General features: G+C 38.6%; 1 protein-coding gene across 2 annotated transcripts in view; it reads left to right on the forward strand.

Moving 5' to 3' along the window:
- Window positions 1-24,397, forward strand: part of LOC111589035 (ankyrin repeat and IBR domain-containing protein 1) — a 35,457-nt gene that overhangs the window by 5,568 nt on the left and 5,492 nt on the right. For both annotated transcript variants that reach the window (XM_023299740.3, XM_023299732.3), the window contains 14 exons: window positions 438-555; window positions 4,376-4,584; window positions 6,899-6,987; window positions 7,108-7,252; window positions 8,050-8,216; window positions 9,461-9,549; window positions 10,413-10,543; window positions 12,922-13,056; window positions 14,513-14,599; window positions 14,934-15,000; window positions 15,841-15,986; window positions 16,467-16,645; window positions 16,762-16,813; window positions 22,635-22,746. In XM_023299740.3, the coding sequence (XP_023155508.1) occupies window positions 438-555; window positions 4,376-4,584; window positions 6,899-6,987; window positions 7,108-7,252; window positions 8,050-8,216; window positions 9,461-9,549; window positions 10,413-10,543; window positions 12,922-13,056; window positions 14,513-14,599; window positions 14,934-15,000; window positions 15,841-15,986; window positions 16,467-16,645; window positions 16,762-16,813; window positions 22,635-22,746 (1,726 nt within the window). The remainder of the gene's footprint in view (window positions 1-437; window positions 556-4,375; window positions 4,585-6,898; window positions 6,988-7,107; window positions 7,253-8,049; window positions 8,217-9,460; window positions 9,550-10,412; window positions 10,544-12,921; window positions 13,057-14,512; window positions 14,600-14,933; window positions 15,001-15,840; window positions 15,987-16,466; window positions 16,646-16,761; window positions 16,814-22,634; window positions 22,747-24,397) is intronic.

Here is a 24,397-nt window from a genome sequence, read left to right on the forward strand (position 1 = left end):
GTGGGAGGAGAGAGAAAGATGGGACAAAGGGGAGAAGAGAAAATAAGTACTACAAGCACATCAAGAATAGATGGTTGCTGACGCACGACAGACCCAGTGAGCTCATGGACTAATGATGATAGGAGTCACATGCCTCATGCCAGACTGTTGTGTTTGACAGTGTGACTAATTTGTGTGTGTGTGACTGTGTGTGTTTGTGTCCAATGAAAGCATGTATGAGTGAAGAATGGGAATAATTCCAGCAAAATTTTAAACACTGGAGTGTAGTCAATTAGTGACTGGTTCCAAAATGAAACTACAGACCTACAAGCTCCGCAACTGAAATAGTTGCACTTCTTACAAAATATCTTTGTTTGTTGCTTTTTTTTTGTTCTTACCTTCATTTATTCCTCCCTTTTTCTCTTCTCGTTTTGTCATTATCCTGCTTTCCTCCCCAGCTGTATGAAGGTCTGAGGCCTCAGGATCTACGACGGCTGAAGGACATGCTGATAGTGGAGACAGCCGACATGCTGCAAGCCCCACTTTTCACTGCAGAAGCACTGCTACGTGCCAATGGTACCATTAAACACATGCAATGACATAGATATCTGTCATATCTGAGTGTGTGCTTGTCCTTTAAATACTTAACACTGGGAATGTCCTGTTAGCAGGGTGATATAAACAAATACCAAATGAAGAAGTAATTAGATCATTTGACTTATTTAGATAAGCACATCTTTAATTCTCTTTGAAAAGTGCATATAGGTAATGGTGATGTACTTAACCAGCAGTAGGACTGCATCCAGCTCCTCCTCCAGAAAATCCTTTAGTATGTATTTCAGTGATGATTTTTACCACATTAATATATCCACATGTATGCTTCCTACACAATCAAGAAAAGACAGCTGTGTATGTGCATGATTTGAATTGTGACTTATTTGCATTGCTGACATAAAACATTGGAATGCTTGGACTAGTTGGAACAATAAGACTGACACGGCACATCTATGTTTGTTTAAATCTATTTCTACTAGGCTATTTAAAAAAATCACTTAAAAGACCACATATAAATGAACATACAAATGAAATTGTTGAAAATATTTTTAAAGCTACTATGAAATAACTGTCATGAACATACCTGCTTCAGGTGGTTTAGTTTAGAAAATTCCTTCACTTGCAAGATGTTTGAGAGTTTTCTTGTATTTTCTTGTTCATATCCCCCTCCAATATATCAGTGAGAGTTAAATCTAAGCTTTGACTATGAGGCCATTTCATTTCCTTCTTTTGAGCCACTCCTCGGTGATTTGGCTCAAGTGCTTCAGATCCTTATCTTGTGGAAAGATCCGCTTCCAGTTTAACTTCAACTTTTGTATAGATTATCACATCATCAGGCTTTCTTTAATATGATGCAGAGTCTGTAGTTGAATCAGTAACTTGAAACTGGCCAGGCTGTAAAGTAACCTCAAACCTTAACATTTCCACCAACATGCTTCATAGCTGGTTTGAAGTTCTTCTGAAAAAACTGTATTTGGTCTGCGTCAGACTGTTACGATAACCGAAGAACTATCTTTGATTCGTCTGTCCAGACCACAGTTTCCCAAAAGCCTGCTCTTTCCTTATATGCTTATTGGCAAACTGTATTTATTTGCTATTGCTTTTATTGACCAACAAAGGCTTCTTCTTGGCCTGCCTTCCATGCAGGACAAATTTGTGCAATCTACTGTATTCCATGCGCTTTGAGACTTAAAGTGATCATGTGATGTCATTTTAAGGTTGTTGAAACTTGAAATGAATTGCTGAATTTGTTGGGGCAGTGTCTCTGCAACTTATGGAAAAGTTTTGTTCAAGTGAAGTGATTTATTTTGAAATAATTTGGAAATCTTTTAAAATCCTGTGCCACTCTTATTGACATCTGCAGGCTTTAGAAGGCTGTTTAGATCAAGGCAGGATGACAACACACACTTCAATTACACCAAACCCGAGATGTCAGAGGCTTAAATAAGACCGGTTCCATCTGTCATGCCTCAAGAAGATTCTAATCTACTTTATCTGGAACCACTGATGTTAAATGTTTTAGAGTTGACAGCAAGATTAATGTGAAAAATAGTTTGAATCATGAAAATCGCTATAGAACGTCAGTTTTATGTCCCATTTGTTTGACTTTATTACATTTAATAATTTGCAGTGTGTTGGAAATCTGTTTCCACTGAATGTATTTATGTTTTCACAACTAAATCTGCAGCATCTCTGGTTCAAGTCTGGCCAAAAGAAAGTATTTTTAAATGGGTGTTTTGTTTAAAGTTGGATTCGAGATTTATCTTATGTAAACATCGTGCAACACGTTCAAAGAATTTCACTTTTATTGCCCTCACTGGAGACTATCTATCACTTGTGCTAAATGCTCTTTTAGTAAGCTTCTCTGATATGTAAGGAGAAACACCGGTACATCCACAATTGGATTACTCACACACTTGGCTCTTGACATATTGTAAATAAATTGCCCACAACACACATCCTAGCTTCCAGAAAATCAATCTGAGCTGTGCATTTTTATGTATAATCTTTACTGGGGAAAGAATTGCATCCTCCACATTGGCACTTTTGTTTATTTCAAGGCTTTGCTGTCTTCTATTATGTTCTTACTAGAAACAATAGTGTGCAGAGGGATGCTACTTAACTGAGCAACATTATACATCATTAAAAAAATTATACATTATTGGCTATAATTCCAGTTAGCCAAGCAGTATGTGTGAAAATTTAATTTCTTCCTTATTTGTCTGAATTTTTTCCGAATTACTTCACTGATGCCATGAACTAAATGAGTGTAAAACAGTTTTGATTTGATTTGCAGCCTTAAGGTACCAATTCTCAAACTAGGTTCTCTAAACCAGCGATAAGATAAGGTGTATTAAAAACTTGGAAAAAGAAATTAAGTTAATTTAACTTGGCTTAAATTTTTGCGGAAGACTTTCCCAGTCATTCTCTAATTAAGTGGGCTTAGTGGCTGCTGAGCTGTGTGTGCTACATATGAGACATACTTTGGGAGCTTAGAAGGGAGAGATTGACCCCAGAATGGTGCTATATTTATTCACCTCTATCATGGGAATGCCTCCTGTCTGTAAGGAATGGAATACTTCAGGATATTTGTTAGTCTCTCGGAGATTGGACTTGCGTATCATTTGTTTCTTGTGAAAACTTTTCAGGAATTTCTGCACTTTGTAGCTTTTATATTACCACAGTAGGGTCTGTACAGTTTTCTTATCATTTTTCTTGTAGCTTGTCTGCTTAACTGCCTCCTTGTCAGTCTTACTGTACTTCTGAAAATTAGTGTTTCCCAGCTAATTTTTGATATTTAACTAAATGTGAAGACTTTAATTTCAGACTCTTTTTAACAGTCAAAGGCATGCAGATAGGGTCATAGCCATTGATTAGTTTTAACTGAATGGAGATGGGGGGAATTGTTGCGACATTCATTATCTAAACGAGGCCATTTAGAGTCTGAGGCATTTGATTGGTGGTGAAACGTGTCTTGAGGCTGATAATGGCCTAATTACACAGTTGACCGGGTCATGTTCCTTATTTTAGGAGGGGAGACTATTTGGACTCAGGCACAGTCCACAAGTCATTCAATATTTATACTGAAAGGCCCTCAAACCTGTTATTGTGCTAATGTGAGATTGAACAGCTATTCTAAAACAGAAAACCAGATGGCAGCAGGTCTTTGTCGTTGGCTGCTTGAAAGGCTTCAATGGTGATGTTGCCACTGTAGTGGGATTTGTGTGGACTTTGCTGGATTCATTATGGAAAAAAAAAATAAGACAGGGTAGACTGGGGAAAAAAAATCATTTATACATTCCTTTGTGGATAAAATAAAAGTTTAGTTAAGAATCTATCTTGTTTTAACAGGCTAAATGGGAATTCTACCATATGTTTGTAGTTTGTCCAGGTCTGTTAAACATCAAACATTCTTAAATTTTCTCACAAAATCCTTACAAAATATTTTTGTCTTAGCCCTGTGAGTGCAGATCAGAGCTGCTATTCCTGAAGGCCTTCTGTAACTGGGCCTGGCCTGTTATCTTATCACATGGCTTGAAAAGGTCTGAGTTGTGGTTTTACACAAAACACAAAACACTGCTTTGCTCAGCGGGACATTCAACCTTTATGTTCTACATTGTTTTTCTACCCTTTTTTTTTTATTAAGCACTGACCTTTTACTACACCGTACACTTCTTTTTAAGTTGCAGTCTCCTAATACTTTTATTTCTTGTCTGTAACACTTTACTTGTTCCTTAATCTTGTGCTCAAAACAAAGCATTAGGTTCCTCATTTACTAAGATTTTGCTTCTCTGTTCAGTTTTTCTGTGCCAAGATAAAAACTCAACATTTTTTGCTTCAGATTGGGACAGAGAGAAGCTCTTAGAGGCCTGGATGACCAATGCGGAGGAGTGCTGCCAACGCTCAGGGGTACAGATGCCCAACCCACCTCCAAGTGGCTGTAATGCATGGGACGCTTTGCCCTCGCCCCGGACGCCACGCACCACCCGATCCTCCATCACCTCACCAGACCAAATCAGCCTCATGCCTGCCGATGACGAGTCTTCTCTGGTGAGAGATGTCTCAAGTTCCCTGCCAGGAATGAAATTAAATTAGTCTTTTTTTGTTATTATTACTATTATTTTTTTTATGGATACAGGTAATTTATGCCTCTTTGACCCCAAGTATGACAAACTGTCATTTTTCTTTTAATATTTTAATATTAAAAAGTTTAAGAAGATGTGAATGGCAGTGGCAGGTGAAATTTAACCAAATGAAATTAAACCACAGGTAGACACGGCCACATGTCCAAGGAGCTGCTGCTGTAGCAAGGAACAGCTGGAAGCATAAACTGGCAGAGAGTAATAGTAACAGGCAGTGTGCCCATAAAAACTATATTCCAATGTTTATTTAACTGAAGCACTTATGGTGCTACAGATTCCCTAAAGTGTTTCTGCTGAATTCTTTAAATTTTCACTATCACACCTGTCTTTCTGCGTAATGTTTCATTATTTCCCAGCAGTCATTAGTATTCATGCCAGTGGTCTGCCATGAAAACATAAACTCAAGCGGGACTTTCTCTACCACTAAGAGAAGCAGTGGTTTGTTAATTATGGTCTAGGCACGGATGAACGGAGGAGAATGTTGTATTATTATTAAAAAACCTTAGTATGCAAGGTTCGGCTCTCCATAGACCGATGACTGAGACAATAAACATATGTAGAGAGTACATTACATTGCAACTGTCTGCTTTTTTATCAAACAGGATGGAACTCGTAATCAGTTAAATAATTTTACAGAACTGAGCTGGATAAGGATATGTTTATAAAAGGTTACATAGACAAATGTCACAGTAGCTTTCTTTTTTCATCACAAATGACAAATGTTTTATTTGATTTCAACAACTACATCTCCCATAATTCATCGACATGAAAGTGTGCTGTGAAAACCTTATTGAATCTGCATAGAAATGTATCAGTCTCCTGTGCTATGAGAGGGCCGGCACACCCCTTATTTAATTGCTCGCTTGTTATCCTAACTTTTCTGGGATTTCCCAGTAATAAAATGTGCTTTACAATTTCCTCTACAGTCTCTGTGTGAACAATTGGCCAGATAGAAATTACAGCTGATAATACGATATGCTTTGCACTATATCAGTGTTTACTTGGATAATAGCTTTATCTATTTTCATGCCTGTTGGAAATTCATTTTGTTTAAGTACTCACTATAGAAGATTACCAGTGATGCATCAAGTGCACGGTCTGGGGATGTAGTATTTAAGGTTTTTCACTTTACATGTAATAACTTGCAAAATGGGGCACAATTTAGATGACACTGTTTGCAATGAATAGTGTAGATTTTATTGCCCAACCAAGTTATAGCTTCAGCATAAATATTGTACGTACCTGGCATTTCCTGTATGTATTTGAGAATTTATGTACAGTAATAATAATTAATTGAGCCTTTTATTATATCACAAATCTTCTTGTATGCTTTTGAAATGGCACTGATAAAGAGAATTTGATAGTTTTCTCAGTTTCTAAAAAGTTTATGATTAGAAAACAGACATTTTTGGATGAATGATCTATCCACTGGTGGATGTTTCAATCCGTATTTCTAGTAAACTGTTGATAGACCATAGCTGAAGCTAACACACTTGATTTATCTATTATCTTATGATAAATTATAGGTTGTCTTTGTCTGACAGTATCTTCTGTCATGGCTCTGAAAAGGCATGCCTTGAACTGCACTGTGCCAATCGACCAAGTGCACTCAAGGGCCCGTTTAAAGGTTACAGTTGATTATATCACATTCTGCTCTTTCACAAATCAATACTCACGTTGTTGAAGTACACTGCCTTCTTTATGTCTTTTGTGAGGGTAAGACTCTCGCTGTAACAAGGCCTGTGTGTTTGAGTGTATGTGTTTACCCGTGTTTGTTTGTGGCTCAAGTTTCTGTGGGTGTGACAAAATGCATCTGATGATCGAAACAATCAGAAAGCCACATACTAAAGAGAGCGTACATATTCTGTGCATAGTGGTTTTTCACAAACATAGATATTCTATTGTATTTAATTACACACTCATATCAGCTCATTAAGAACGAACTTTCCTATCTATGACATTCCATGACATGATATTAAAATCAAACTACCCATAACAACATCTTGAGGAGGTGCCCCTTTGAGCGCATTCTCAGATTTTTCAAAGGCTGCGTGCACTTCAAGGGTTACTGTAAAAAACTAAACAATGCATGTTCCAAACCGTTTAGTATTTGAAGCAGGGTTTATTTATCTAAAAATTTCTTGAAACAATACGTGTGTGGTCTTAAGACAAAATGCATCTTGTTGATTAATATTATTATATTGATTAATTTTCCTTCACAGTGTGGTATCTGCATGTCTTCCATCTCTGTCTTTGAGGAACCCGTCGACATGTCCTGTGGTCATGAGTTCTGCAGAGCATGCTGGGAAGGGTAAGCCATGTTTTGGTTTGGGCAGTTGATTCTGCAGATTGACTTGGGGTGTCCCTAATCTCTTTACAGTCAATGTTTTTGTTGATATACCTCATTGCTGTCTGCAATCTGCTTTATAAGGTTTCTAAATCTAAAGATCCAAGAAGGAGAAGCCCACAACATTTTCTGCCCAGCCTTCGACTGCTACCAGCTAGTGCCAGTGGAAGTCATAGAAAGTGTGGTCTCCAGAGAGATGGACAGGCGCTACCTCCAGTTTGACATCAAGGTAGAGATGAAACAGAGATATGCACTGTGAGCTCCGCACAGAATATTGAAATAATATTGTCAACCTGCGAGATAAGCACACGACTGCAGCAGTTACATTTCAATACAGAGTAAAGATTTCACCGAATATAGGTGCCACTTGAGTGACACAGAGAAAGGGGCAAAAACTAAAACAGAGATTGAATAAATTTCAAATAAAGTTGCCATTACTTGGAAACAATGTTTTGTTTGTCAGGAAATTCCCAAATACCACTACCATCCATCCTATAAAGTGAAAGGCATTCACTTTGTTTTGGTTTAAATGTATAAAAGTATCTTTTTTTTTTTCAAAAACTGTGGCTCCTCAGTTGAAAAGTCTTAACAAGTTCTACCTAAAAATAAACGATCAGCCGCTTGGTTTGAGTTGTGATAGAAACAACACTTTTTTTATTTCAGCTGCACAGACATCATATTCAGGCTTTCTTTTTTCCTGTTTTGGGGGTCACACTGAATTACTCACAAAATAGTTCAGCAGTTAGGACCTTATATATTTGGCTCACTGACAGTCTGGACTCAATAATGACAACGTGCATAGTGTAGGGGATTAATATTACAGCACAATGTGATTTCTCAGTTTTAAAATCACCTGCAGGGGCACCGTTGCAACTACTGAAGGTAAACTAACACCAAGTGGAAAAGGACTGTTTCCATGATGTTTTCAGGCCATAACTTTCCAACTTGAATCTAAAGTTACCCTCAGCTCAACAAAAGATTGTTGAACTGCTGACTGATTTTAATCCTATTTGCTTCTGTTGACAGGCATTTGTGGAAAACAATTCAGCAATCCGTTGGTGTCCAGAGGCAGGCTGTGAAAGAGCAGTACGACTGAACACCCAGGGCCCAGGAACCTCCACCTCAGATCCTCTAAGCTTCCCCCTCCTTCGGGCCCCTGCTGTAGACTGTGGCAAGGGCCACCTTTTCTGCTGGTCAGTAATTAATATTGGATCATATATATGAAAAAGTGTGTGAAAGATTGTTTTTGCTTTTCAAAACTTGCAGCTGTCTGAAAGAAACAGCAATATGCCGGGCTAACGCCACACAAGGTTGAGGGGCTCTGAAACAATGTCTTTTACGGACAATTTAGGAAGTCTGTCCTGCATCTTCGAGATTATAGAAAACAAAATATTGTCAAGCAAATATTTTTAATGTTTTGGTTGGGTTGTGATGACGTCAGATAGGTTGCTATTACAAGAGACATTTGTTGTGTTTCGCACAAAAACATTGGAAATGTGTATTTCTGTGGCTGCATTTCTGTGGGCAGATGCATTCCTTGAAATGATAAAATGGAAACATGTTCAGATTTTTTTTTTTTTTTTCACAGTTGAGGTCCTTGAAAGTTCTCATGTGCTGTGTAACTGTGGAACAGTTTAGAAAATATTTTAAGTAGCTAAGATTCATGTGAACCAGTTTTCTGTGTACAGCCACTCATGTTATTGCTCTGTGTGTGTTAACTTGGCAGAATGTACAAAGGCAATAGAGCCCAGATGAAGTATTCTCCACTGCCTTATGTCCTTTCTATTCATACTCTCTGAGCCCTGCAGAATATCCCTGCAGCCCCCTCTCTGTAATGCTATTACGTCCTGATTAATACCAAGTAATAATTATAATATCTCAACCCCAGGGGTCGACCGATACGTTTTTTTCAGGGAAGATACTGATTATTAGTAATTAAGGAGACAGATATATATTTGGAACGGACTCAAATTCACTGAATGGTGGCTGCATAGAGGGAGGTGGCTGCATCTCAGCCAAAGCAGTGCACTTTTAAATTAATTTTATTGGGAATAGGTTAAACAAAAATACAGATACTGCTAATTGGGAAAAATAGTGAAGATCAGATCCAATAAGCAGTCAACCTCTACTCAGTGCATGTTGCTTCGTTGTATGTTTCCTGGAAGTGGCTGGTGGGTTCACGCAAGAGTTCAGTCGATACATCAGCTGTTAAATGGAGGTAAATCTAGCACAGGCTGCACTTTTATCGTTCCCTTGACATGAGGAAAGCATTTGGTTAAAAGGCAGACTTGGCTAGTTAATGGTGGTTGACGGTTTTGGCAGCATCTCCTGTGAGAATTGTGTGATTGGTGTGTTCATCATTTGATCTAATTACATGTATAATCAAGAGACAAAGTGGGAGTTCTTTCTCCATCTTTATCCGTCTATATTGTTTCAGGGAGTGTCAGGGTGAGGCCCATGAGCCCTGTGACTGCGAGACCTGGAAGTTGTGGCTACAGAAAGTCAATGAAATGAAACCTGAGGAATGTAAGTACAGACAAAAGTTCCCTTATTTTTTGATGTTTATGTTGTTCGGCATAAAGTTACAAAAAAAATTACAAAATGTTTAATTTTATCTTTTCTATCATTTCGGTCATACCAGTAGAACAGCAATAAGTCACCTGGTGGTGAATTGATATAACAAAGAAGTTTAGTTTATTAACCAATCCCCTCACTTGCCTAGATTTTTAGGGGAGCTGACAAGTGATTGATTAGGAGCTAGATTGCCCTGAACTCAACCACAGTAATTACAAACAGTTTAGCGCTTGGGCCAATTAAAATCCACCGTGCTGATGATAAATTATTAATTAGAATGAACAACCCACTCACTGAAATTGCACAATGTTTAGATGCAGTAATTGGACTGTGGGCAATCTAACAGATGATTTAAGATGCCCCAAGTCGCTTGAAAGTGCCACTTCGTTGATGTGACAGTGGAAAGATAAAAGCAATTATTTTGTTTCGGAACCATCTTTGCCTTCGATTTCCCCAGATTCTGTTTTATCTTGGCATTTCAAACAGCACATCAGAGGTGCTTTGATAATAGCCAATTATTCTGTTTGTGTGTGTTTGTGTGTGTGTGTGTGTGTGTGTGTGTGTGTGTGTGTGTGTGTGTGTGTGTGTGTGTGTGTGTGTGTGTGTGTGTGTGTGTGTGTGTGTGTGTGTGTGTGCTCGCGTGCATGAGCAACTTGGGAGATGTTAGCAAAATATATAAGCAATACACATTAGTCAGGCAGGACAATTTCCCACTCAGCACAGTGGTCTGTTTTGATGCTGTGGTAATAGCCATTCTCATTCTGTCTCATTATACCTTTATTTGTTCTCTTTACCTCCCCCTCCTTCTATTGAAGTGGCTGGTGTGAGCGAAGCTTACGAGGATGCAGCCAACTGCCTATGGATGCTCACTAACTCCAAACCCTGCGCCAACTGCAAGTCTCCAATACAGAAAAACGAGGGCTGCAATCACATGCAGTGTGCTAAGGTGAGTTAGGCAGAGAGGTTTCACACACCTGTCTTATTAATGCAGTATGGAGTTATGCTATTTTTGCTAGAATTACCTGCAGATTGCTTTGTGATTGGGAAAAATGGCTGAAGCAACTGAAAAATGTTACATGTGTGTATTGGACACCGTATGTTGCTGTTTGGATTAAATTCAAAAAATAGAATCATCTATCGAGGACCTGAAAGCCCCATGTGAACTTGTAAATAGCTGCAGAAAAATATCACGATTCTTGTTCTTTCATTAGAAGTGCCAAAGGCAGTTTTTGACATCACATACAAATAAATAGGGTGCGTTTTGGGTAATTACCTCATTTGACAGACGCTGTTTTGAATAACTTGGGGATGTTTTGACACCTTCACCATTTACTGAAGGGGTGCCACTTGGGCAAAGCTATTTTTGTAAATCAAAATTTTATGTAGGCACCAGAGTTGCCATTTTGTTGTTCTGCTTTTGTTTCTCAATTATTGGTTTGTGGGAGGGAGGGAATTGGTGTTTATGTCTGTGTGTGTGTGTTAAGAATAGTTTACGTGACTGTCATATGGCAATTATAGGACAACCAAGCATTTGTTATGTACAGTCCTCAGTGTAAACAAACAGTTTAGCGGAAGATTGTCTGTTTATTCAGACATGCAGTCTGCATAATTGTCAGAATTTAATGTCCATATTGCCAATTTGGCCAAGTGCGGACATACTTTTAAATAATATAACGAACCAGTTTCACTCTGGATTATTCACACGATTATAAACTCAAACTAAAATGTCGGGTTTACGCACAGTGACAATTTCATAATCTGTCCCTTGGATTGAATGCAGTCAGATCAAGCTGTTAGATCTTTACTACACATATGTATATGTGTATGCACACTAATTATACACCCTAACAAAGTATTCATTTATGGGTGGCATTTTACACACAGCTACAAAGCCAGTAAGTCCTGTAGTGAGTCAGTAGCTTCTGTCTTGGTGGAAGAGTGAGGATAGTACATAGGTGACTGAGATAAAAGAAAGGCTTTGTGGTGAAGGAAGAGAGTGAAACTGAAAATCAAGTCAAGTTGCCTGACTGCGTCTCAGTTACTGCTGCTGTTGCTGGAGGGCAGACCATGCAAGGAGCACAGTGCAGTCATACAGCCAGGATCTTTTTGTCTCTATGACAGTCCTGTCACTGTCTCCACTGGTTAGAGAGGCTGACTAGAGATAGATATTAGTTTGGGAGGAATGGAGTCCACAGAGGGCTCAGCCTCTTGACCTGTTATTACCTGGTAAGAAATGGCTTTGCCCCTGTTGTTTGGAAACATGAGATTTAGTGTTGCCAAGGAACCTTTGTTTTTTCACTGCCATTTTCTTCCCCCTTGTGTGGCTTCACACTTTTGTATCTGAAGTCTGTCTCTACACATGCTGTGTTTTTGTGTCTCTCTGTCCTGCTAGTCCTCTCTGTCTCTCTCTCTCACACACACACACACACACACACACACACACACACACACACACACACACACACACCTCTTTGATTTTGTATTGGTTTTTCTGAAGTGCCATACAAGCATCTAGTTTCCAGGACAACAGAGGTCTCAGCCTTTAGGGTTTTGTGTTGCTTTGGCTAACTTGTCACCCACAGAAGTACTTATAACATGGTGAGAGAAATCACTTACATCCAAATAGGCTGCAGATTGGAGTGGCTGTAGTGTTTTGTTCTGCAATACCCAGTGGGACTTGCTGATCTCAAATGCAGCCTGAGTGCCTTCTAGTGGCAGCAGGCTCTGAGGATTCATCACTAGGTTCAAACAGCTGCCTATTTGCTCTTGTAGACAAGAGCACATAGAAGAAAATGGATGTGAGGAATCATGAAATAGAGAGAAAACAGACACAAGTAAATAGATTATTGTAGTGGGTTTAGGGATGTAAAGATATCCCCCATTGCTAATTACAATTCTGTTATGATTTTTTGAGCAGTACAAAGGAAGACTAATGCTTCCTGTAAAGTTTCTGTCTCTCCTGTTAAGTCTATACTTGTAATTTAAGGAGTTAGACCACATCAGTAGAGCTGTGATGTTTTGTCGGTCTATTTACTGAGAGAATCATTTGGTGAAAATAAGCATAAACCAGTTGTGTGTGGGTGTATGCAGAAAGGGATGATTTCAGCTGTCATTTCACATACCATGGAATGGAGACTTGTTCTTTTGATGGCAATTATAAAAAGTACACAGTGACTTTTTTCCCCCTGTTTTTTGGTGTCATAAAATGTAGATTCGCTCAGTATAGCTGGACAAGCATTAGTAATTGGCTATCCAGTTTTTGATGTGGCTGACCAGAGCAGAGTTAACAGAAACTAATATTTCCATTTCATTCTGTCTCTGCAGTGTAAGTACGACTTCTGCTGGATCTGTCTGGAAGAGTGGAAAAAACACAGCTCATCAACAGGGGGCTATTATCGCTGCACCCGCTACGAAGTCATCCAACAGGTAGAGGAGCAGTCAAAGGAGATGACTGAAGAGGTACACACACACACACCAGAACTAGACACTGTATTATTATGTTATGTATGTTTTCATACCTTTTTTATATTTTTCTTTTCAGCCCCGTTAGCTGTTTCTAAAATATTATTTTTGGGCCGTATATGACAATAGGGACCAGACAGAGTTGAGTGATGGTGGTTGTTACTGGTGGAGCCCCATGTGATGATGATGTACAATAAATACTCTGGAAACTAGGAGCAGAGCCAGAACTGTGTTGTGCTATTTTTTATTTCTAAAAGTTAAAAGACGACTGCAGCGATTTAGCATTACACTTTTGTAATATTGTCAGACTCAATATGTATAGTTTTTTGTAAATAAACATATCAAAATTTAATTCCGCACATTCTTCTTCTGAGTCAAACATGGTGCTTACATTACCCACAATGCAACCTGACTTGTGTGTTACGCTAGTAGCAGATAATATAGCCTGGAGCCACTAGTCTTAAGCAGAGATGAGGAGAGGGCTACTGAGGTCTAGTAAGCTCAACCTCGAGCTCAAATTCCACTTCATTAAAAAAAATTAAAAAAAAATAAAAAATCTCACTTATATTGACATTGCCTCCAGTGAGATTACTTAGGTTACTGCTGCAGGTCCTCCTGCAGCTACTCAAGACATTATACGACTTCTTACAGATATGGTGCAGTTTCTTGTTGAGACTTATCATCTTTTGAATAAAGCTGGTGGGATTTCCCTTGAAACATATTTTAAATAGGAGATCGCTCTAACAAACAAGCACATTTTGCCCCATCAGCCTATAAATTAGTTTTTTTGTAAACCTGTCAGGAGCGCCAGGAGACATGATAATCTCCCCATTTGCTGATAGTTGACCAACCTTCATACTCACAGTCTTTCTTATATTTTCTCAAGTTACTTTTTTGGCAATTTTTTTCTTTTATAGAATTGTTGAAATTAATGAGGTAGACAGAAGATGTGGCATGAGCGAGGAGGGACCAGAGATATTATTACGTGGCATGGGCTGTAACCATTCAGCTTCAGAATAGACCATAATAATTTGAAGAAGCAAAATAAAGAATAGTTTACCAGTGCTGATAAATCCAATTCATCGAAATGGTAGTTCAGGCAAACTTTTGTGGATCAAAGGAATGTTGATTCAAACATACACATGTACAGGCAGACAGCCAAGAAGAGCAAGCTGTGTTTGTGTGCTTATACACTCAAGAAAGAACAAAAAAGCAGAACAAAAATATGAAAAACGTGTCTTGAGTGTTTACCAGGGAGCTCCACAATCTTTTCCACATATACAGTTCATTTCTCATTCTTCACTACCATTCCTCCAAACCAAGTGCAGATCTCACCTGTAGCACTACTTACTTTGACTCCTCACAACCAGAGTATTTACAATTTCTCTCTGAGAAGGAACAACATGCTCAAGAGATTATTGACTGTGACTGGTGTCTCATCACGGTTTTGCAGGCAGAGAAGAAGCACAAGAGCTTTCAGGAACTTGACCGCTTTATGCACTACTACACACGCTTCAAGAACCATGAGCACAGCTATCAGGTAAACAGGCCTGGCGTTGCCTTCCAATGATGTCTGCTTTGCATAGTATCCAAACACCCATACAATGAATGTAGCCATGTTATCCAGTATACAACTGGTACATAACCTCATAGGTGGGCATACTATTCAATGCAACAAACTTTAAAATGATGAAAATGTGGTTTATCTGTATTCTGTACATCACAATGCCTTCATTAAAAATCATCTGCACCCACTTTTGTTAATTTATTTACCTTCCTATTCTAGCAGTCTCTCCATTGTTTGGTTGGGCAGGCTCCTCAGAATAGTTTTCCTCAACAGTAAAACCTAACAGCGTCTGTCTTTGTCATAATAGCTGGAGCAGCGCCTATTGAAAACAGCCAAAGAGAAGATGGAGCAGCTCAGTCGCGCGCTGAGTGGAAGTGAGTGTGCACTCGGCCATAACAATGTCAATCTTTATTACACATTGAAATTCATCTTAATCTAGTCTTGTGATGTTGAACTTTGGAAAATAGGCTGGAAGGAGAAAGGCACAAAATAATTACAATAATGCATAAAAACAATAGGTAAAATTATTACTCAGCAGGAAAGTCTCAGTTACAAGAAATTGGTGCTTTGTTAAAAAGCTAGAGTCCTTTAATCCCCCATCTGTACAGCAACTACAGTCTGTTTAGCATAACTAAGTTGTGTTCTAAAACGCAACAGTTTAAATTTTAGTAGACTGTGATTACAAAGGTGTTAGTTACATAATTATGGTTGCCAACTGACAGAAATAGAAATGGTTTTAACTCAGTGGTCATAAGTTCAGTGCAGCTTAAAGTTTGTGCAGTTCTTTCTACATAATAAAATTACACACAGGTTTTATTCTCCATTGATAATATTTCACATCACTATTGTGTATTCAGATGCAGCTCAGAGTCAGAATGCAGATGCAAATTCAAAAAAACCAATGGCTCGAACATGATCCTCGCCTGGGACCAAAAGGAGTTTGTTTTTTTTACTGTTAAAGAGAGGGCTGAAGTTCACAGTTCACTAAAGGCCAGCACAGTTCTTTCTCTTCCCATCAGGCTAAACACCACAGATACAACTTAGAAAATCAGTATTAAGTGGATTGAATGCAATGGAGCTCTTCTTTCACATTCTCATCGTTTAGTACTGATCTGATTGGAAGTAAAGGGAAGTAATTTAGACTTGAGTAAGTTATGTCTTCTTCAAAAGTGAAGCATTTTTGTTATCTGATTCAGTTGCTTTTTCTTTTCCAGGGGAAGGAGGCCCACCTGACACTACATTCATTGAAGATGCAGTCCTAGAACTACTAAAGACTCGCCGCATCCTCAAGTGTTCTTATCCTTATGGGTTCTTTCTGGAGCCCAAAAGCACAAAGAAAGAGATCTACGAGCTTATGCAGGTTTCAGGCCTACTTACTGAGAAGAAAGACAATTGTTCATGGCAGTCAGCCTTATGTGGGCCATTAGAGATGTGGGAATAAGGCTTTTTACCTCATAATGTTCACAGTCTGCCTCAGTTACATCAGCACATTTCAACTTTTAGTTAAATGTCTAGTGTTTTATAATTTATGATCGCCAGTATGGACACAGAATATACTTTCATGCTTCTTTAATATTGCAGCTTCTTTTGCAGACTTTTAGATAATGTAGAATGAATTGGTGAAGCTCCTGTGGGCTTTACAATTTCTTAAAGGCTTGTGATATTAATTCATTTTTGAAATAGACATATAAACAGTCACCCTAAAAGTAGTTCACTTGTAATGCCACTTTGTCCTTGAACAACCCAGCTTAGGAGCAAATTGTTTTACAAAATTTGGTATTCATACGGTGAAGCCTCTTACTTAGAAAAATCTCTCAGCCAGGTGTTTTTCTGCCCTCAGACGGACTTGGAGATGGTGACCGAGGACTTGGCGCAAAAGGTTAACAGGCCTTACCTGCGAACGCCTCGCCACAAGATCATTCGTGCAGCGTGTCTGGTGCAGCAGAAGAGGCAGGAGTTCCTGGCCTCAGTAGCCAGAGGAGTGGCCCCCAATGACTCACCTGAGGCCCCCAGACGCAGGTAACATACAGACAGGTTACTAAATGTTTTCACATAATCTTTACACTAAAAAACACAGCTACATTTGTGAATCATGATTGACAAAAAATTTCTCCCTGTCTCTTGGTGACTTGCAGTTTTGCTGGTGGAACGTGGGACTGGGAGTATTTGGGCTTTGCATCACCTGAGGTAACAACAAGCCTTCATTGATTTTCAGTGAAAGTTTGTTTTATTTAAAACATCATATGTCACCAACATTTCAAATATCCTTTTTGACACTGTATGTTATACTGTATCAGATGTGAGATTTTGACTAATTTTTTTGCAATCTTAAGTCTTGATAACTGTAACATGGTTACAGTTGTTTTTACCAAAAATCTAATCAGTTTGAATCAGACCTGTCAAATACCAAATGAATGGATTACCCCCTCCAGAAGATGCAACTCTCATCAGCAATCACATCCATACTTCAGACTCAGAGTGGTTAATCAGTGTGCTCGAGACAGATACCTTTGATTTGTAGCATCATTCATCTGGAAATATGGAGTGTTGATTTGATGCAAAAATGTGGGCATAACCCTGTTAATATTACATCTAGTCAAGTTTAATTGCAATAAAACCTAAGTCACGATTATCATATAATTAAATTATGCCGTCGTATATCTTATTATAAAGTCAATATGTATATCAAAGTTTTCTTAACATTGCTGCCTTTAAATATGACTGTGTAACAGCAATGGCAAACCATGATGACCCAAAGATCACCATGTTATTCAACACTGGAGGAAGCCAGATGGTTCAGTGTTCCCTTGTGCACCCATTTGGAATGATTAAAAGCACAGTACTCTGGCAAACACCTAAGTAGGTTGCTCACGATCATTGCACATTAGTAACAGGTGTTTCTAGTTAACACCTACAGTCATAAAACTGTCGACCACATAATGGTTTGATTATTGACCTGCCTTCTTTTCCTGCACAGCTTGATACATGCGCTCAATATTGCCACACAAGTCAACACACTGCAGTTACTACTCCAGGTTTCTGCTGTTGCTCAGGTTCTAGACTGTGGCAGTTCTTAGACATGCAGGCTTTTCATCTGAAACAAATTCACTCAGCTTTAAAGCTCCATCATTCTTTAGGCTTTGCGTAGCTTCATTCTCAAGTGTTGACAATATGATACAAATATGCAAATCTTACATCAGACCGAAGCCTCTCAGGTTATTGTGCACGTATTTAACCAATGTAAAGCTGGTATTTCCCAGTAGACCTTTTTCATGGCAGGCATTTAAACATGTCACAGGTAGAATTAATGGTGGCCCATTTCTATTAAGTGTCCCAGTAACCATGTTAGTGAACCAGTATGCACAACAGCAGAACCTCTTCCAAGTGGAATGCAGCCGTCATTAATACACCTGTGCTTTTCCTACTGTGACAAGTCCACGATGGCTGCTGTGAAAAAAGGTCTATTGACAGGAAGACAAATGGCAGATCAGTTGCATCTACCTGCTTGATAAATGAGTGTTGAAACTCCTTTGCCTCTGCCTGCTCAGCACCATGCAGTGAGGTGTGTTTACTTTAAAATAAACTGTCTGAAGGACAGGAGGGTTTGTTTGCAAAAATTGAATGTAGCATTCAGAATTATGTTTTTATTAGTGTATAATCAGTGTGGAAGCAGGTCCTCTCCCACAGTGCCTGCCATGTTGCCTCCCTTTTATCTACTGCAGTCCAGACTGGACAATCCAAACATTGTGTATAGAAAAAATTAAACGACGCCCACCAAAGGTTCTCCTACATGCATTAAACAGAGGCATATGCAGTTGGTTTCTGTCTGCAACCTGACTGCTGGCTGCCCCTAATTCCAACAATCTGGTACTAAACTAGTAACCAGCATGTTAATTCTGTTATTTCTTTGTATTACTTTTTATGTAATCATTATTAATTAATTCAAATTCATTTATTTCCCGACTGAAATCGGCAAAGTGCTACGACAGCAAACCAAATGTAGTAGCTTATGGGAGTATAGACAGAGATCTGTATTTTTTGTTTAGCTTGGTGCTATTCCTTTAATGTGTCATTATGTTACATTATCTGTTTATAAAACATCAATCCACATGACATGATGCAACAGGTTGTCTTCACCTGTTGTTAGTAATACTACTCCAGAAAGGAAAGGTGAAGGAGCATCAATTTTACAATATATCTCTCACTGAAACGATTAAATTTTGCTACGAAACTACTGTCACCCTCTCTTTCTGACTATTGTCTTAATTCTGCCTGATTTCAATGTTTATACATACTGTGCTCTGCAATTAATGGCACTTGAAAGAAATGTTGCATTCAGTCCTAAGCACATGCAAGTATACAAGGCACAAGAAAAGATGTAACTAAGCTGGGCGCACATTACAAAGATGCAGCTTATCATCAAAAGAAGAAATTATGAATGTAAATCTGGCAGAGATACTCATCGTGGCTCAACCCTCTGTTCTCCCTCAGGCTTTAAATAACAAGCCTGCAATATTATGTTGTCAATTTATTTTTGGCATGTGTACCTAGAGGTTCACAGTAAATGTTGCCATCACATGCTGAACACCAAGCCATTCTAAAATAAATATTTTTATGTTTCTGTCGCCAAATTAAGGGCCTGTGTCTCTCTGCTGCAGTAATGGGAATACCATAGTAATAATCAAAGCAGGATGACGCTGCCTCACAGGCACAGCTACAGATGGTCTGCTCCATGTTTCTCACAATGCTTGCACATCACTTCATCGTGGGCTATTTTTAGTGTGCTGGAAACATGAAAGACAGACTTGACGAATGACAGGCTTTTGATTATGAATGTGACTCAGTGACTTTTGCAAATGTATGAGATGATTGAATGAAGAATGATGATCATTCACTGAGGCACTCACATGGTGAAGTGAAAAACCTTTTTCGTGAGAGTAACCTTGCAATTATCAACACCTTATGAGGGTTGGCAATGGCATTGAAATATTCCAGTCATCTAGCACTTAACCAGTACAAGTACAATCTTATTAAAGAAGCAGAGCGCTGAGTGATGTGTCTGAGTCAAGCTGTGTAGAAATTTGCATCCAACATAATGTCTGCTTGGGTTCACTGACTAAGGTATCTGATATAGTCACCGTCTTTTTAAAAAATTATATTCAATTACATATTAAATTATATAAAAATATATCAGTTGGATGAACTATACAGTATTGAGCTAAAAGCATTATGAGCACCTGTGCCTGATGTGCTATTGCTATCGTTTTTGTGCAGCCAAACAGCTCTAACCCACTAAAGAATGGACCTTTAAAGGTGCCCTGTGGTATACGAAAACTAGATATGCTTGTGATTTTGGGTACCACAGATTAGTCTTGTTTTAGCATGTTCTCCCTCCATAGACCCATTTGTATGGTTTTAACATTTTGGCGTTTGCCAGCATTGTTCCTGGTTCATTTCTTTAGCATCCAACACACTGTCCATGTTGACTGGCTGTTCATTTGCCATGTATCATTTTCCACGTTAAAATGTGACATTAATTAGAGATAAACAGAATTATTTAATTCTTGTGTAACTTTTCATAATGCTTTGTCTCATTACTGTTCATTTATAATATGTCTAAACTGGGTACTGTATAAACTTCCTTTAAAACTTATCTCTTATCGCTTAATTAAGCTCCATTACATCATAACTGTCTGATACTACATATCACTGGATCACAGTCTATTTATACACGTATATATCAGTCTTTTTAAAATTAGAATTGTTAAATTAATACCATTTCAAATACAGATGTCCATAGACAATCCTTTATTTAGAAACATGCATTTGCAGACACACTCACTACAATGTAAAGCTTTTAAAAAATAATAAAAACATTTAGACAGACTGTATTAAATTGATTCTACATTTGAACTCCACTGAGTGGCATCATTCCCAAAATATCAAATTACAGCATCTTTGTCATTATAATAAGATGTACTGCATGGTCTGGCAACCTCACGAGAACACACAGTATTGTGAGATGGATTTTAGGCTTATTGAATGCAGGATAGCATCCTGTCATATGTATTATAACTAAACCTGGGAGAAATGTGTATTTAAAATTCATCCAAGTAAAAATACTCAATTTTTCTTTTGAATAACATCACTCCCACATCTGACAAGGTATCCCCACTGCTTTTGAGATTAGTCAGGCATGCAAGTAGTATTTTCAAACATGCAAATCTCAGTCCTCATGTTACTTAATTTGCAGTTACTAGTGAGCATGTGTTGTGCTTGAGTTCAGTGCAGACCTGAGCCTGATAACTGACGGCTTGGTCTGGAGATGAAAGGGTTTGAGGCTGTCTCTTGGTGCTGAGCTTCCTGGAGTAGAAGACCCAAACCACATTTGAAGTGAAATGCTTCTCTATTTAAATAATATTTTCCGTTTTTTAAATTTACCATTAAATATTTATAACAGGGGCTGCACAGTGGCGTAGTGGTTAGCACTTTCGCCTTGCAGCGAGAAGATCCCTGGTTCACGTCCCGGCTTTCCCGGGATCTTTCTGCATGGAGTTTGCATGTTCTCCCTGTGCATGTGTGGGTTTTCTCCGGGTACTCCGGCTTCCTCCCACAGTCCAAAAATATGCTGAGGTTAATTGATTACTCTAAATTGCCTGTAGGTGTGAATGTGAGAGTGATTGTTTGTCTCTATATGTAGCCCTGCGACAGACTGGTGACCTGTCTAGGGTGTCCCCTGCCTTCACCTGAGTCAGCTGGGATAGGCTCCAGCCCCCCTCCGCGACCCTAGTGAGGATTAAGCGGTGTATAGAAAATGGATGGATATTTATAACAACAACTTGCATAAAAACTAGGGCTGGGACTTTAACGGGTTAATTTCGATTAATTAATTACAGAAAATAATGCCGTTAATCGCACCTTTCTCAGTTCCCTCATTTCTGTCCCACCGGTAACGCTGATGAACACTCCAGTCCAGTAGGTGGCAGTAATGAACCTAAAGTCTGTTTGCAACCGTGAAGAAGATGCACAGGGAGCCCTGAGTGGTGTTGGTGTCAGCGACAAGGAAATTTGGTGAATAGTGAACAGCACTTCAAGCCGACGGTATCACCTCAATGCAAAACATGTTGCTGTTAGTGCCAGAGCTAACCTTAGCTAAGACTGTCCTGATACCAGCAAACAGTGTAGCCATCCCATAATAGACCACTTTGGAAGACATCGAAAGTGCTTGAGTTTACAAAAGGTCTTAAAATGTCAAATATAGTCATTATAATTGCAATTTGACTTCAGTAATCAGACAGACAGTAATCTGTGAATGTAGTAGACAGATGAAAAATGTAGATAAATAGAAATGAAACAGGTTTTTACTCTGTCGAGGCTCCACCTCCTTGGAGGAGTAATAACAAAAAAAAAACTCTTTTAATAACTTAATTGTAAACTTCTTGTTTTTAAAAACATACAGAAATAAAAATGTATAATCCTAAAAAAAAGAACCATCAAAATTACACCATTTATCAAACCCAGAAACTATGAAAACAGAATAAATCTGTGGATTTTCAACTTTTTGAAGGTCCTTCAACTCCTTATGCTTATGTTATGTGTCATACAGTGGAAAAACCAAACTAAATCCAGGCTTTAAATCATCAAAATCACTTCTCTATATGTCCAATTTTACATTTTTTAAAATAAATTTTAAATTATAAGCAAGTATATGTCTCTGCATTGATTCATCTGTCAACCACAATTTTATTTGAATTGAAAAATTTACTTATTGTGTCAAATATTGCTATTTGACAAAAGTGCGATTAATTACAAAGCCCGTAATGAATTTGATTAATTTTTTAAATCGCGTCCATCACTAATAAAAACTTTTTAGCGTGTCAAAACGTTACGTTGATTTTGAGACTCATGGACATAATGGCTACAAGATTAGAGCATTTACAGACAATAAGCAATAGACAGTAATGTAAACTGTCATTTTTTTAATGGTATTTTTTGGTCTTGTTTTAAGGAGTATGCAGAGTTCCAGTACAGACGGAGACACAGGCAGCGGAGGCGAGGCGACATGTCCAGTCTCCGTAGCAACACACCTGACCCTGATGACCTCAGCGACAGCACTTTAGGTACTGCAGTCGATGCAAAGAACTGTCCTTTAGAGATTTCTGACTTGTTTTGTTGGTGGTTAGTCTCACATGTGGACCTTCTGGGCCTATTTATTTGTTCCGTATCTAAACTAAAACTGGATCTTGTGACCCGTCTGGATGATGTAAACCTAAATTTCTTAGGAGTGATGAATCTGTCTTTATATACAGTGGGGCCCAAAAGTCTGAGACCATGTCTAATATCTGTCGTATTTTCATATAATAATCAGAAACTTTTAGTATCTATTTTGAATATGGCTGTTGCTGAATTTTGCAGCAGAACATTACTTACAAAGGTTGGGATCATGCTGCAGTAGGTTTTAACAGATTTTGAAATTGTGCTGCATCACACACATACAGAGAAACCTCACAGATATTTTTTGTCTCTAATCTCACATTTGTACAAGATTTGAATATAATGACAAATCCAAAACTATGGGATATTATTAAGGTTATTGTGCTAGAGGAAGCAGTCGGGGAGCAGTACACTACCATACAAGATCTCATAGCGTGAACGAAAATGTGCTGTATTGCTAACACCACTTTGCAGTGAAAAAAGAAACAACAGCACAAAGCTAAATGAGTCTGGATGAGGACATGGTTGGAGAGGGTGCAGTCAACATGGTTTGTCAATTCTTCAGCGAGAACTACATGTGAGATTTTAAGATCAGTTTCAATATCTGTAGCTAACATTAGCCTTGAGGGCTTGAAAGTTTAGTGTTGCCAAGCAACAGCATCTACTTCTCCGTGTGCTTTCATGGTAGTCACACCATCCTGATTTTAATTCAGAGGAATAGACATGTTTAATTTGATTGGGGCAGCCCTGATGAGTCTACAAGCAGCTCAGGAGTGTTGAGACTGGATGTGTAAACCCTTCTAATACTAGATAATCTAAGCTGGACAATTGGTCAGACTGAGGTTCCAAACCAGATTTCTTCTCTGATTGTCAAGATGGGTGAAACTGAGATATATCAGCCCAAAATTCTTGTAGTGTGAGCCAGGCTCAAGTAGCATTGTGACCATGGGAAACAGGGCATCAGGCATAATTGCTATTCAAAGCAATGAGAAGCTTTTTCAGCGGCAAATCATGTATAGATTGGATGTGTCCTAGGGGACAGTGCATGGAAATCTAAATCACTTTGTGAAAATGGATAAGTTATGCAAAGCACAATCAGGCAGATCAGAAATGGCCACACCATCATCAGAAGATCACTACATCAAGATTTTTGTTCACAGAGAGACAGCAAAGTAGCTTCATCACAGAATTCCCTGATTAAAGAATGCAAGACTCGAATCAGCAAAGGTCCTGTCAACAGAAAGCTGTCTAGTAGTTTCTCAGAGGACAAGTAACATCTCGAAACCACTTCTCAGAAGAGAAGACAAGGCAACACACTTGAGGAGGGTCCGGACATAGAAGTATTTCACATTGGATAATGGGAAAACTCCTGTTAGCTGATGAGTCCAAGTGTTCTTTATGGCAGTCACAGAAGGTTGTGTAAGGAGGCAAACAGAAGAGAGAATAATGGCACCAGTAGCGAAACAAGGTGGTGGGAATAATTGAATCTGGTGCTGTTTTGCCTTCACTGGAGCTGGACATCTTCACCAAATCAACACGTTGACCAAGGTGAAGCAG

This window comes from Amphiprion ocellaris, chromosome 9, assembly GCF_022539595.1.
Source record: "Amphiprion ocellaris isolate individual 3 ecotype Okinawa chromosome 9, ASM2253959v1, whole genome shotgun sequence".
NCBI classification, from domain to species: Eukaryota; Metazoa; Chordata; class Actinopteri; family Pomacentridae; genus Amphiprion; species Amphiprion ocellaris.